General features: G+C 54.7%; 5 protein-coding genes across 5 annotated transcripts; 3 read left to right on the forward strand and 2 right to left on the reverse strand.

Moving 5' to 3' along the window:
- Positions 1-414: 414 nt before the first annotated feature.
- On the forward strand, positions 415-956 carry M409DRAFT_19051 (uncharacterized protein; the record flags this gene model as incomplete). The annotated part of the gene is made up of 3 exons (XM_033804762.1): positions 415-528; positions 596-678; positions 740-956. The coding sequence occupies 3 exons, from the start codon at positions 415-417 to the stop codon at positions 954-956; spliced, it is 414 nt and encodes a 137-aa protein (XP_033671969.1).
- Positions 957-1027: 71 nt separating this feature from the next.
- On the reverse strand, positions 1028-5107 carry M409DRAFT_19052 (uncharacterized protein; the record flags this gene model as incomplete). Its single annotated transcript, XM_033804763.1, has 1 exon — positions 1028-5107. One exon carries the CDS (start codon positions 5105-5107, stop codon positions 1028-1030), a length of 4080 nt encoding a protein of 1359 aa, XP_033671970.1.
- Positions 5108-5777: 670 nt separating this feature from the next.
- M409DRAFT_64046 (uncharacterized protein) lies at positions 5778-8009 on the reverse strand (the record flags this gene model as incomplete). Its single annotated transcript, XM_033815894.1, has 5 exons — positions 5778-6108; positions 6158-6285; positions 6338-7474; positions 7534-7917; positions 7983-8009. The coding sequence occupies 5 exons, from the start codon at positions 8007-8009 to the stop codon at positions 5778-5780; spliced, it is 2007 nt and encodes a 668-aa protein (XP_033671971.1).
- Positions 8010-8636: 627 nt separating this feature from the next.
- On the forward strand, positions 8637-10468 carry M409DRAFT_51304 (uncharacterized protein; the record flags this gene model as incomplete). Its single annotated transcript, XM_033811766.1, has 2 exons — positions 8637-8765; positions 8825-10468. The coding sequence occupies 2 exons, from the start codon at positions 8637-8639 to the stop codon at positions 10466-10468; spliced, it is 1773 nt and encodes a 590-aa protein (XP_033671972.1).
- Positions 10469-11618: 1150 nt separating this feature from the next.
- On the forward strand, positions 11619-13272 carry M409DRAFT_64048 (uncharacterized protein; the record flags this gene model as incomplete). The annotated part of the gene is made up of 2 exons (XM_033815895.1): positions 11619-12048; positions 12104-13272. The coding sequence occupies 2 exons, from the start codon at positions 11619-11621 to the stop codon at positions 13270-13272; spliced, it is 1599 nt and encodes a 532-aa protein (XP_033671973.1).
- Between the last annotated feature and the right edge of the window lie 1041 nt (positions 13273-14313).

Raw genomic sequence — 14313 nt, forward strand, 5'->3', positions numbered from 1 at the left:
GCGTAGGTGTGGGACTGGAGGTATAGAGATGTATGTAGGTAGTGTAGTGTAGAAGAGGAGAATGCAGCAAAGGATTCCGGATGCAAGCAGACTTCTCAACGCCGCCTCTTGCCGCCCGTTTCTGGAGAAGAATCGATCAACCACGGTGAGTGCAGTAGGCAGGTAGAAGCTGCAGGACGTATCTTTCTTCACGCACCACTATTACGTGGATCGACCTGCCCGATGCCGACTCTTACTAACCCCAACACCCAAATCTGCTAAGTCCGCTGCGTGTGAGCCGACTTATCGACTGCGTCATTGGCCAGAGCTCCGCCATCTCGTGCATGTTCGAACTTTCACCTACCCTCCTCTCACGTGCGCTATCGACCTCACTTCATCCCCCAATGATTGACCTGTTCCAGCGGTGACGAGAGGATGGTGCGGAAGCATGGCAGTCTTACCAAAGACGAAGAAATCAACGAAGCCTCGTGGGTAGCCGCCAGAGGCGCCGCGGTCGGAGCCTGCAAAGTGCGTATTTACGATGTCAAGGTGGCGATGTGATTGCCGCTTTGAGAAGCAATATGACTCCGATTCTGACACAACGTGAACGGCACAGTGGGGATTGTTCTCGGCAGTTGCGGCGGGGGTGGCGTTCACGTTCAGTCCGTTGTATAGAGGGTTGACGATTCAGATGAAAGTGTACGTTCGAAGCACCAGTCCTACCCCGTTTCGTACACTCGTTTTCTGATGCGTTTGCTAGTTTTCTCCAAATGTCAGGCATGACCTTCGGCTCCATCGTCGAAGCCGACCGGCGCCTAATCCAACACGAGAAACTCATGCGCAACCGCAAGAAAATCGCCCGCGACGCCGAAGTCTGGCGCATGTACGAAGAAGACTACGAGCGGCAGACCGGCGAGACCGCACCAACACAGCAGCAACCACAGCAACAGGATAACCTTTCATCGAAGGAGACATAGAAGGCAGCAAAAATCGTTCCAAAGTCTAGTCATGTTGTCCCTTGGTCCTTTCACCATTGTATGTATTCTGGCTAACCCACCCACCTCCTCGCGCTCCTGAACATTCTCACCCAAGGCCCGAATTCACCCCACTCCTTCGCTTGCTCCTTGGGCAGATAACTCGCCACCTCCTTCAGAATCGTACGCTCAGGGTGCGGCATCATAGCCAGGACTCTCCCGTCTGGCGTCCTCACACCCGTAATGCCCAATGGACTGCCGTTAGGGTTGAAGGGGTACTTCTCCGTGGGCTGGAGGTAGTTGTCGACGTAGCGCATCGAGACGAGGCCCTGGTCGATGAGGCCTTGTGGGGATGAGGAGCCTGTCGTGGTGAAGTTTGCGCGGCCCTCGCCATGTGCCGTGACGATAGGGAGGTAGCTGCCTTCCATTCCGTGCAAGAAGACGCCAGGTGGTTGCGAAGGCGGGTTAGTGACTTGAACCATGCAGACGCGAGCTTCGTACTGTTCGCTGACGTTACGCTCAAACGTTGGCCAAGACTCCGCGCCAGGGATGATCTCAGTCAGGCGAGAGAGGAATTGACAGCCATTGCAGACACCCAGGGCGAATGTGTCCTTGCGCTCGAAGAAGGCTTTGAATTCTTCGCGTGCGCCATCGTGAAGGAGAACACTCTTCGCCCAGCCTTGACCTGCGCCGAGGACATCGCCGTAGCTGAACCCTCCGCAAGCGGCGAGACCTTGGCAGGAGGCGAGGGAGAAGCGGCCGGAGAGGATGTCGGTCATGTGTACGTCGATGGGGCTGAATCCAGCTGCTGAGAAGGCGAACGCCATCTCTGCTTGGCCATTGACACCTTGCTCACGGAGAATGGCAACACGAGGTTTGGTGCGGACGGCTGAGGTGAGTGTCGCACTCCAGGTACCGATATTCTCCTCTGGCTTGAATGAGAGCTTGTATTGCAGACCAGGGTCCTTATCGTCGTCGATGTTTGCTCGTTCAGTGTCTGCACACTCGGGATTATCTCTCAGCTTCTGCATCGCCCATGAGGTGTGCGACCACTTCTTCTGCAGATCTTTTCGGGGAGCACGGTAGATGCAGTCAGCGCCGTAGTACACAGCAAGTTCCTGCTTCGACGACTTGGGCACAGTGCCTATCACGAGCGGCGACATTGGTGCGAAGACACCTCTGAACTCGCTCTCATGCTTCTTGCGAATTTGGAAGACCGCGCCGAGTTCTTCGTTGAACATTGTTTCCAAGACATCCTGAGGTCGGCCAGACTTAACGATACGGTCAAGCATCAAATCGACACCGCAACGTCCAGCGAACATCATCTCCACCAGGGTGGTGAACAAGCCGCCGTCGGAGCGATCATGATACGCCAGAACGATGTCAGACTCGTGCAGCTGCTCGACGGCGTGATAAAAGTCCTTGATGAAGTCCACATCGTGAACATCGGGTGCTGAGTTGCCCACTTGACCAAAGCACTGCGCCAAAGCCGAGCCGCCGAGTGCCTTCTTGCCTCCAGCCAAGTCAATGAACATGAGAAGTGTATCGCCAACTTCCTCGTGCCGTCTCAAAGCTGGAGTCCAGGTACTGCTCAAATCATTGACGGGTGCGAAAGCAGTGATGACGAGCGAAAGCGGTGCGGTTACTTCCTTGCCATCCCATTTTGTTTTCATGGACATAGAGTCTTTGCCCACAGGTATGCTGATCCCGAGGTCGGGACAGAGCTCCATACCGATGGCTTCTACGGCTTCGTATAGATTGGCGCCTTCGCCTGGATGACTGCTGGCTGCCATCCAGTTCGCCGACAGTCTGATCTTGCTCAATCTGTTCTCGACGCTAGCAGCAGCAATGTTCGTGAGCGACTCCGCCACGGCCATACGTGCAGAGGCTGCTGGTGAGATCAGAGCCAGTGCGGGTCTCTCGCCCATAGCCATGGCTTCGCCGGTCTTGATGCCTTGGGTGAGAGATGTCGCTGTTACAGATACATCCGCAACAGGAGTCTGCCAAGGTCCAACCATTTGGTCTCTGACTGTGAGTCCACCAACAGTCCTGTCTCCGATGGTGATAAGAAAGGATTTCGACCCTACCGACGGTAGAGCCAACACTCGGTCTGCAGCGTGTGTAAGCATAGCTGTGGCGGTGGCCGGCTCTTTTGGCAGGTAAGTCGCAAGACTGCTGTCGAACGAAGGTATTCTGAGCTTCCTTGAGTCGACAACACGGTGCATCTTGGGTGGCTTTCCAAACAGGATTGGCATAGGTAAGTCGATGGGCGTTGGATCTTGTTGCGATTCTTTGTCCATAAGAACCAAGCGCTTGTCCTGCTGCGCTTTCCCAACCACCGAGTAACCGCATCGCTCTCGCTTTGCGATCTTGATGAATGCATCCAGCTTGTCAGGTGCGATTGCCATGACATATCGCTCCTGTGCTTCGCAGCACCAGATTTGTAGCGGACTGAGGCTTGGGTCAGCGTTGTCGATTTCTCTCAATTCGAACTTGGCCCCGAAACCGGCATCTTCAACGAGTTCTGGCAAGGCATTCGAGAGTCCTCCAGCACCAACATCGTGAATGAGCTGGATCGGATTCTGAGGGCCAAGCGAGGTGCAAGTGTTGATGACTTCTTGTGCTCTTCGCTGTACTTCGGCATTCCCACGCTGTACACTCGCAAAGTCCAAGTCAACACTACCCTCTCCTGACTGAATGCTGGACGCGGCACCGCCACCAAGTCCAATCAGTATGGCCGGTCCTCCAAGCACGATGAGATGCGCTCCAGGGCTGACGAGACCCTTCGACTTCAATGCGTTCTCTGGTCTCACAGTGCCGACTCCACCCGCTATCATAATCGGCTTGTGGTAACCCCTGACTTCAGTCTTGCCCTCATCGACCGGAACATTCATCGTCAATGTTCTAAAGTAGCCAGTAGTGCAAGGTCTTCCGAATTCGTTGTTGAATGCAGCACTCCCGATGGGCGCCTCCAGCATGATGTCGAGGCTGCTCGCCAAATGGTGTGGTTTGCCAACGTCGACTTCCCACGGTTGATGAAGATCTGGAATGAGCAAGTCTGAAACGGTGAATCCGGATAGACCTGCTTTGGGCTTCGATCCTCTGCCGACTGCTCCTTCATCTCGAATCTCTCCTCCAGATCCCGTCGCAGCGCCTGGGTAAGGTGAGACAGCGGTAGGGTGGTTGTGGGTCTCGACCTTCGCGAGATAGTGCACGGTTTCCTTGATCTGCTTCCACTCGCCTGTCAATTGATCTGGCGCCCACTGACCACCGGTGTAACCCTGCAAGACAGCCGCATTGTCGCTGTACGCTGAAATCACATGCTTTGGGTGTGCCTTGTGCGTGTTTCGGATCATAGAGAAGAGGCTCCTGCCTTTTTCGACTCCATCAATCGTCCAGTCTGCATTGAACTGCTTGTGTCTACAGTGCTCAGAGTTGACTTGCGCAAACATGAACAACTCCACATCGGTAGGGTTACGTTGTAGCTGGTTGGTGTACGCATCGATCAGATAATCCATCTCAGAAGCATCAAGCGCAAGCCCCAACGTCCGATTCGCTTCTTCGAGAGCTGCTCGGGGTCCAGCAGGATTCTGCAACAACTGGACTCGCTGCAAAGGCGCAGGTGGCAGCTGTGCAAACATAGTCTCCATGCTCGGCGGTGAAGTGGCAAGGCTCTCGGTCATCCGATCGTGCAGTGAATCCGGGCTTGGAATCTCTCCCTCTGCCGGAGGCTCATCGAACTTGGCCACGAAAAGTACCCCTCTCTCTACGCGCCTCACGACATTACTCAGTCCACAAACCTGAGCAATACTCTTTGCTTTCGAGCTCCATGGCGAAATCGTCCCGGATCGTGGATACGCGTAGTAGAGCTTGATGTTGGGATTTTCCGGTGGCACGCCATTGATGACAGCTTTGAGTAGAACGCCGTAAAGCTCGCTGGTCGACTCAGGATAACTTCCATATTCTAGCAGCTGATCAAGCACTTCGACTTCTTCGGGTCGCAACTCCCTGTTTGAAGCCACGTAGTGAACCCATATGGCTTGCAGATCTTTGGCTCCGATCGCTTTTTCGAGTCTTTTCAGACGGAATTCGGAGAAGGCGGATGAGCCGGGGAAGGCTTTGAACCCGTCCTTTTGATCTTGAATTGTGTCCATGGTGTCAAGTCCTCATGCCAGAGGCAGTGAGGTGTTGCAGTGCGATGTCACATGGTGAGGCGATTGGTTCATCGAAGCTAAAGAGCAGCATTTTTAAAGTGCACTTCCCTGTCATTGCGCTAATTGGAAGCGGTTAGCGCGGGTCTTGCATGTGACTTGAGGCTTGAGCGTGCGGCTGATGATGAATTGATAGGATACATTTGCGTAAACTCCTATCCCTCTAGGTATTCAAACGCCATGCTCAGGCTCAGAGATCTCCTAGTCCCCACAGAAGAAAAACGACAACAAACGCGACTCCTCGACATTCCGCGAGAATGCATCCACAGTAGGTAACACCTTTTCCCTGCTCGTGCCCACAAGCCCCCTTCAATTGGGGGCACTCCCACCCTTGCCGCTGTTACTTCTCGATCTGCTTCCAGACGAGTGATGCGTCGAAGTCGGCGCCGAATGATGAAGATTTTTGCTGCCGTGAGAACGCTTCTAAACGCGCGCCATATCCAATCAGAAACACACGCCTTTTCCACATGCATGAAGGGAGGTGAGGGGAAACCATCGTCGGATTTCGCTATGCAGGCAAAGCGTGCTGCGAGGGAGAGCAGATGTACAAATGAGAAAGGGAGGTAGGGGATAATGTATGCTTTGGGATGAGGCGATTGGAGGCTCGAGCATCTCATCCACGTACCGAGTTGGAATGTCGCTCTGCTCTCCTGTCATCTTCCAGGCGTAGTCGGTTCATCGAGATTGGGTCGCCATCGTCGGTTCGCATGGGGCTTTTCGACTGGTTGCCATATGATTGTGGTGGCCGCACTGCCGGGGCGTGGCCGTTCTGCTTCATTTGCTCCGCAAGTTGAGTGAGGCGATCCCATTTCGCCTGTCGGTTGGCCTTGACGGCTTCGGCATTGTTCTGTTGCTCGGTGTATTCGTGCGAGCATTCATCGAAGAGCTGCGGATTCACTTCCATGAAGAGCTTCATGGCGTTGTAAACCATTCCATGGATGGTCCTAATGAATGATTAGTCGGTGAACCTCCTTGATTGCAAAGCTGACGTACCTGTTCCAATGCCCTTTCGAATTCTCGTACAACGGTGCGAACATGATGGGAAGAATCACATCAACGTTGTCGCTGACAAGATTGCAGAAGTACTCGTTGTTCCAGAAGTAGAGCGCTCTTTCGGCGACCTGCCTCTCTGTTAGCGTCACATGCACATCGACACGGCGTAATGTTACATACCTGGAAGTGTGGGCTCGCAACACTCTTCGCAAGCTGATTGAACAAAGGTTCCTGTACCTTTGCGAATTCTGCCGGATCCATGACCTCAAAGATGTCCTCCACCTCATTCAAAAACATGACCTCCTTTGTACTGTTGACCTTTGGCCAGTACCGTAGCAACCCTAGTACAACCTCTTCGGTGAGAGCAGCATCCTTCTCTAGGAATTGTACAATGCAGTATGCCAGCTGCGGATGGTACATGCTCAGACTCTTGACTTTGTGCAGAGGGATCAAGACGCGCGTGAGGAACAGCTTGTGCTCTTCCTTCAATGGTAGCGCGAAACCGTTGATGATGGAGCCCAGAATCTCCAGAAGCTCGGCGATGCCGTTGAATCGCTCTGTTTCGTAGATGAATTGGAAAAAGACGTTGTTGATGCTACGTCTGATGAAGGATCGCAGGTTGAGGAATTTGCCGTATATCCTGTGGAGAGTGGTCTTCAGGAAGTCTCTTTCTCTGGGATCTTCGGAGTCGAACAGTTCAAGCAGCTGCAACACGAAACCATGGTCGATGTACTGCTTCGCATAGTTGGTGTTGAAGTCTTGGCTTTCGATGAAGCGCAGGAAGAACTCGTAAACGACTTGAATGTGTGGCCAAGCGACTTCAAGCACAGGTTCATCCTCTTCCGGGTCGAACGCTTCTCCTTGTGGGTTCATCGGCGGGGGGATTGGCCTGAACAGGTTCTTGGCGAACATCTCGACGACACGCGGGTACATTGGTTCGGAGATGACCTGTCGATTCTGCGCGACATAGTCCAGCAGTTCATGAAGCGCCAACCGCTTGATTTCCTTGCTCTTCATGTCCCCAGAAGCGTCGTTGAAATCGAAGATGATGTTACATTGGTCCAACTTTTGCATGAACAGCTCTTGACGCCTGTTTGGCGGCACCTCGTGGAATCCGGGTAGCTTTTCCAATTCGCGCTGCCTCTGATCTGAGATGTCGAATCGCGAGGAATGCTGGCGTTTGGGGGTTCTAATCCCTTCTGGCACTGTGTCTTTGGGCGTCGCTTGAAGTCGGTCAAATAGTAGGCTCTTCTGGCCAGCCTTGGGCGGCGCCAGATCGTGCGGCATTGTTTCGGCGGCACCTGGAGGAGGAATGTGCTACGCATCGTGTTAGCAAGATGATCGTGACTATAGTATGACCGCACTGGCCGACAAACCGGAGCGCTGGGGGAGATGACTACACTAGGAGCGAGGCCGTGCCTGCCTGGCGTCGAGGGGCCTTGCTGATTCTGTCCGCCGCCTGGCTGCTGTCCACCGACGGTACCGTGTTGTGGGAAGCCTTGAGAGCCTGGGTTCATGTTCATCTGCTGCGGACCAGGCACTGGAGCACCGGGGTGAGACTGGCTCGGGCCATCTGTGGGGAGGGGCTTATTGCGCTGGTCGACCAGGTTGCTCGTCGATGAGGTTGGAGTTGCGTGCGCGGAGCCGGCGGGCGACTGGTTGGAGGAGCCACCATGGGGCGATTGGGTGCCGGAGGAGGAGTCCTTCTTCTTGGCGAGCTTGTTGCCCTCTCGGTCTTTGGCTCGCGAGAGCTGCTCGTGCTGTCAATTACTGCCATCAACACACCGGCAACACACAGTGCGCGGGGGAAGAAGTGTCTGCTTACCACTCGTTGTCTAAAGCCCTTCATCATGGATCGGTGTGGGTGTAGGTCGAGACAGCCAATGCTGCTCTGGCGGGGGAGAGGGCGGAGCCCTGATGCTGGTGCGCGGCGCGAGCTCTTGCCGTCTGTACAGCTGCTGCTGCTGGATCGCTACGGGCGTCGCAAGCCGTGGACTAGATCTGGCCCACGTGACTCGAGATTGTGTTGGCGACGGCGAGGAGGGAGAATGACGGCGGCGCAGGGGCGGAGAGGGCGGGCGGGAGGATTCTGGCGGTGTTGTCGCTGTGAATGGCGCTCAGGCTTGGCCTCACGTCTGGCGTGACCCGCGATGCTGCAAAGCCCAGGGGACGCTGAGCTCCAGAGACCAGGGAGCGGACGGGTATGGAGAGTGTGTCGCGGACGGAGGCTCAGGCGAAGAGTCGAAATTGGCAGCGCTGCGGAGCCAGCATTGCGTCAAGAGTGATTGATTGAGTCGAGTTGGGCGGCGAGGTGTGGTGCTCGCGGGTGGTGGTGTGCGGCTAATGATTCAAGAGGCGGTGCAGCTGTTGCTCCCTCGCAAGCTGTTTCATTCGCCAAAACAACAAATCCTAGGGCACCAAACCAATGCACGTGATGTGCCCATAAATCGACGTCAACACCATCCACTTCCTCCAAACCATGGCGGACAGCCTCGCCGAAGTGCACGGCGTGCCCGGGCGCAGAATCGTCGCACTCGAGCACCCAGGCATCATCCGCAACTTCGACAACGGTCGCAAATCGCTTGGCGGCGAGGCGCAACTCAAGCATGTGAGTAGTGCATTTGAGCAGACTCGCCCCCAGATAGTAGACGTCTCATCAAATGGTAGGTTCTCGAGCATCATGTCGGTGACTCCAAGTTGAGCAGCAAACAATACCATCTGCCCGAGCCCGTCGCGGGTGTCTCGTTGCGACCAAATGACCCTCTCGCCAAAAAGATACCGTCCACGGGTGTCGAGACGAGGAACGTGCTGGTGAAAGTGACAGTCCCCAAACGCACGGGCAGGAAGCGCAAACGAGGATCCGACGAGCCTTATGCGGTACCGGATCGGCCTGAACAGCAAGACAATAGCATCACGGCGCCCCGTCTGATCAGACGTCTTCGCGACAATGAAGCCAACTACAGCATCACGCCAGTCGGCATGCTGCGAGAGACTCATCGATTCCGGATGCTGCCCGACTTCCAGCTTCGCAACACAGAGCTTCCCATAATGCGGCAAATTCGAGACTATGCCATGGTTCCTGACTTCAACAGATTCAAGGACTTTCGCGTAGATCTGACGCCCGGATCAAAAGGCATCACTGCATTCCCGGGCCCGCCGTCCTTCATCAGCACCGACACGCCATACAAGTACGAGTACTTGCAAGCGCCCGGTGTCGTATACGTCCAGGACGAAGTTGGCAATATCACCTCGAAGAATATATCTACTCCAGCTCGTCGCCTTACGTGGGGTCTGCCGGCTGATGTTGATGAGGTTCCCCAAGGTCCTCCTCTCGACATTCCCAGGCACAGTCCCAATGGCGATCTTCTACCGCGAGCCATCAAGGAGCTACAGAAGATCTTGGATGAAAGACCGCTCGTCACGAAACGCGTCGCTCTGAACGCCATGCCGCCTTGTTCTGAAACGATCTTCAAAGAAGCTACTCAATACGTAGGCTACAGCTTCAAGGCCGGCCCATGGCGCGATAGTCTCATCAAGTACGGCGTCGATCCTCGCAAAGACCCGAAATACCGCTTTTACCAGACATTGATGTTTCAAGTCGACAAAGAAGCGTTCAAGCCCGAGAACGTCGCTGCCAGGGAAGAGGGCGGAGCTGCATCCAAGAAGACCGCATCCACAACGTGGTCACGCACACTCCGCCACACCAGAGCCGACCCCACGACGCATATCTTTGATGGCAAGAACATCACCGCCAATGGCAAGACTTGGCAGATCTGCGATCTCACGGACCCAGTTGTGCATAAAGTCTTCAACACCAAGAACATCCGCTCAGAATGTGACGTCTTTCAGTGGGGTTGGTTCTACAACGCAACCATGGCCAAGGGACGTACCATCATGAAAGACAAAATGAAGTACCTCTTCGCAGGCAAGACACCCCCAGAGGAGATCTACGCACCGCTTGCCGAGCACATGCCAGATGAGATTACCAGAGAGAACTATCACACCGCCGGATATCTCGATCGGAAGGTGTACGGCGACAGAGCGGCGTCGTTCGCTCTTGAAGTGCGAAACATGATCAAGGTGATTTATGGCAGGAAAGGCGGAAGTCTTCTTAGTGCAAAAGGCGACGGCGAGGATGACACGGCTATTGATTACGACGGCATTGATGCGGATCTGAGAGAGATCGACGTTGGAGATGATGACTCTGACGAGGAAGAAGACCCGGGCGACTTTGGCGATATGGAGCAGCGGGTGGAGGATGGTCAAGCTGAAGGAGGAGCTGAGAACCCCAAAGACGAAGAGGCTGGGTAATCATGGTCTACGAAGGAACTTCTTCCTCTTATTAGCCGAGGTTTGATTCTATCGAGGATAGCAATATCTCTATCGAGCATTATCTTGCAGAATCAATCATTTGATTCGGAATTGAATGTAGGTTCTGTCACATGTCAAGCATGACAACGCTTTACTAGTGATCACCCGAGATTCTCGTCTCGCTGTAATAATAGAACGAAGACATCGAGTAAACCATAACCCCAACAGAGGACAGTTGTTTCGATGGTCATAGTCACTTCGCAGTGAGTTGCTGGTGAGAGACCAGGTAGCTGTGCTCACCTGCAGGCCAGCTCGCCCATACAACCAGCATACTGCAGCAAAGGCCATTCCAGCCGACAACCGCCATTGGAGTGTGCCCATGGGCTGACGATAAGCGATGGTACAAGGCATGTACCGAGACATGTACCTATCCTTTCATCCTCTATACTACCGAAAGGTATCATTGTGAATCGGATCTGCTCGATGAAAAGCAATTCGGCCATGACAGATCTTGGTACAAGTTGAGTAAGAGCAAGTACCGATGATGATGACGATGAAATCACAGTGCGGGCACGTGAAAATGCAGGTGGGGGTCTAATTGAGACGGTGCACGCCTCGAAAGGTTGTTTTTGTTGTCGCGGCTAAATTCCCCGAAGCGAAGTCGAAACATTTCGAGACGTTGCTGGAGTGTTTGAGTGGAGGAGAGCAGTGTCGTATATCAATTCATTCACTTGCAATTGTGGGTCGTTCGTTTCATGTCGAGAAGTGTGCATCTCGGTGAGAAATTGGGCATCAGGAGTGGTGGGATTTGCATGTGAAAAGGTCAAAGAAAAGCCAGGCGGGCGATAGCGTTCGCTTGTGCGCCAATCCGCCGTGCACGGCCTCGGGAAGCCATCCGCATGTGACAGCGTCCGCGCCCAATCACCAACCACCAGACTCGCCGACGCCCACCTGCATACTCTCGCAACGCTGCCAGTTTTCCGTGCTGACGTCTCTGCCACACCAACACCACCCCCTCCTCGACGTGCCAAACTGCCATACCGCCCGTCGCTTTGCCTGCCAGTCCGCCATACCGCGACCGCTCTGCCACTCCACCGAGACGGCACACGTCACTGCTACTCCGGCCTTTGCTAACCCCCAATGCGCAGGAATGGAGTTGCAGCAGGATAGACCGCCTGACTATCGTCAGCGCTCGCCCGAGACCATCGAATGGCCTGTCGCCCCGAGCCATGCCCTCCCGCACGCCCCAGAGCAGCCGCGACTGGGCAGCGACATCACCCTCCCTGACCTCAAGACCGTCCTCTCCTCCGAATTCGAGCAAATGTCCCCAAGACAACCCAGCGTCGCCAGTCCCGTGAATTCAGTCAGAAGCCTGCCGAGAATGGATCCAGGTCCAGAGTACAACCACGCAGTGCAAGATCATCGCAGAGGTCTGGACACCATCATGGCCGGTGCGAACGAGACGGATAGTGTGATGAGTTACGAGGATACCAATGCGAGATCAGCCAGCAGGGCGCTGTCTGTGGAAGACCCAGACGTACGCATGGCAGCCGAAGCGCTATCAGGGTTGGGCAATCCAAGTGAGTGTTGATCAGACCAGAAGACTGTGTTGAGAGATTCACGCTGACTTGCAAGCAGCTCAATTTGCCCGAGGTCACGACAAGATTCACGTGCATTCACATGCAAGCGATGCACGTGCCTCGGATGGGCGGAGCGTATCTGGAAATCCCGAACCGCTTCTCGAGCTTGTGTCTGCGGCTCATCCATGGGTTGGTGGAACTATGAAAGGCTCCCTCACGGCGTACGAGACGGCAAAGTACTACTCCCCACGCATAGTACGCTACGGTGTGAACTTCGCCGAGAGGAACATTGGCACGCCGGTCGTCAGTGCAGTTGGTAGTGTCAGCCAAATCACTGGTGTCGAGGCTGGACTTCGTCGTTATCTGGACGCTCGCCGACCGAACGACATTGAGCGAGGAGACAAGAACATGGACTCGAGCATGGACATCGATGAGGGCATTGTCACTCGTCCACGAGACAACTCGATACCACCACCATACGGAGCAAGCAGGCCGCCCTCATACCGCGAAGAGGTCAGCCCAGCTTCGGCGAACCGCTCGAGGGAAGTCGCCGTGCAAGAGCGACCTTCAGCAAATCGCAGCTGGTCATCGCAACTCTTCGTCTCCACATCTGGTCTCTCTGTTGCTCTTAGCACGACTTCACGCAAGAGCTTGAGGATGTGCCTGCAGTTCCTCAGCGCCCAGGCCGGATATCTCCAACACGTGAGCAAGGCACTTTCTCTCGCGCTGAGCAACTACGAGCAACGACGACAAGAGTACCGAAACAACAGCGACTCGGCTCTGGAGAAGGGCGAGCGTCCTTCAACGCCCGACCAAGATGAGAGTGCGAGACGGCTTGCAGAGGAGATCAGCCAGCACTGCAAAGCCATCTGGACGACTCTCCAACATGCCGTGACCACGGTATCAAGCTACACGGGTGCAGCATTGCCGCATAACGCGCGCGAGTTCGTACGACTGCAACTGATGTCCCTTCCTCAACGCTGGAGGATCGTCGTCGACTCCACACAGGCCGGCTCTGAAACCAGTCGCTCTGCGCAACGTATGATTGACTTCTCATCGGAAGGCTTGGACATGATGAGTCAAGTCGCGGGTGTCCTCAAGGCGACTCTCGACAGCGCAGAAGGCTGGCTCGCGGCGGTAGGCAGACGTGATCAACAAGTCGAAGATCAGCAGATGCAGGACGCCTCCACCAACGAGTCGCAAGCCGAACGCGAGAAGTCTTGAGCCACGATCATCGTGACTCAGTAATCATCACAGGGACCCATTAATGCAAGAGCGATGTGCCGATTTCGTCGGGGAGAATGTTGTACGTCCCCAGCAACACGCTGCACTTCACTCACCCACACGGACCAACCGATGGCAGAGGGACACGCAAGAAGAAATGCAGATGCAGCAGCCGTGACAACAGAGCGGGATTGTGCAAATAGCGCGTTTCACACACCGCCGCGCTGCTGCTGCGACGACGAGTTTTGCAAGAGCGTGATCAAAAGTTGTGTACAACTCAATTTGTAATGCAGGCACCATGAGGATCTGAAGCAAGGACAGATGATTGGTGCCCACACCCAAGAAAGACTGCATGTGCAGCATTGTGCGGTGGCTGTCCACGACGATCCACAGGCCACAAAGGAGTTCGGAGTGCTGTGGGCACACGGCAGCTTCTCAACATCACCCACCACCAAGGGAGGCCTGACTTCAAGACGGATCGGAATGCCGATTTCCCACTCACTCACCCCCCGACATTTCATTTGATGAATCATCCACTGGACTTGCACGGTTGAAAGTTGCACTTGGCACATCTCTAGGCGCGTCGAGGCGAATGCGAAGCGAAGTGTTTGTTTGGCGAGAGTGCGGTTGTTTTTGTTGTGTCGTCGGTGCCTGGCCGGCCTGTCTTTTCTGTATCACGTTGAGCGGGCGATGGCGCGAAATGAGCGATATGCAAGGATCGTGTGGGCCGGGCGGTGACTCGAGAGGGGACAAGGCACGGAAGTGGACTCTGGTTTTGATTGAGTGATTGTTCAGCATTGCATTGCTGTTGAATTGTGTCCTGTACATAGTTTTTGTACAATGAGTGATTTTATTTTCCTCCATCAACGAGAGACGTTTCATTGGTATAGCGGAATTATTCATCAAACCGGCTCGTACGATGCAATGAGCTCGAGATAGAGTTGGTCCAACTCCACAGCTATACGACACGAAAGCAGAATTGTGGACTTGGCCTTTTATGCGGAGATAGCGCGTGGAGTTTATGCACAACCCCCAGAGACC

This window comes from Zasmidium cellare (assembly GCF_010093935.1).
Source record: "Zasmidium cellare ATCC 36951 unplaced genomic scaffold M409scaffold_6, whole genome shotgun sequence".
NCBI lineage: Eukaryota > Fungi > Ascomycota > Dothideomycetes > Mycosphaerellales > Mycosphaerellaceae > Zasmidium > Zasmidium cellare.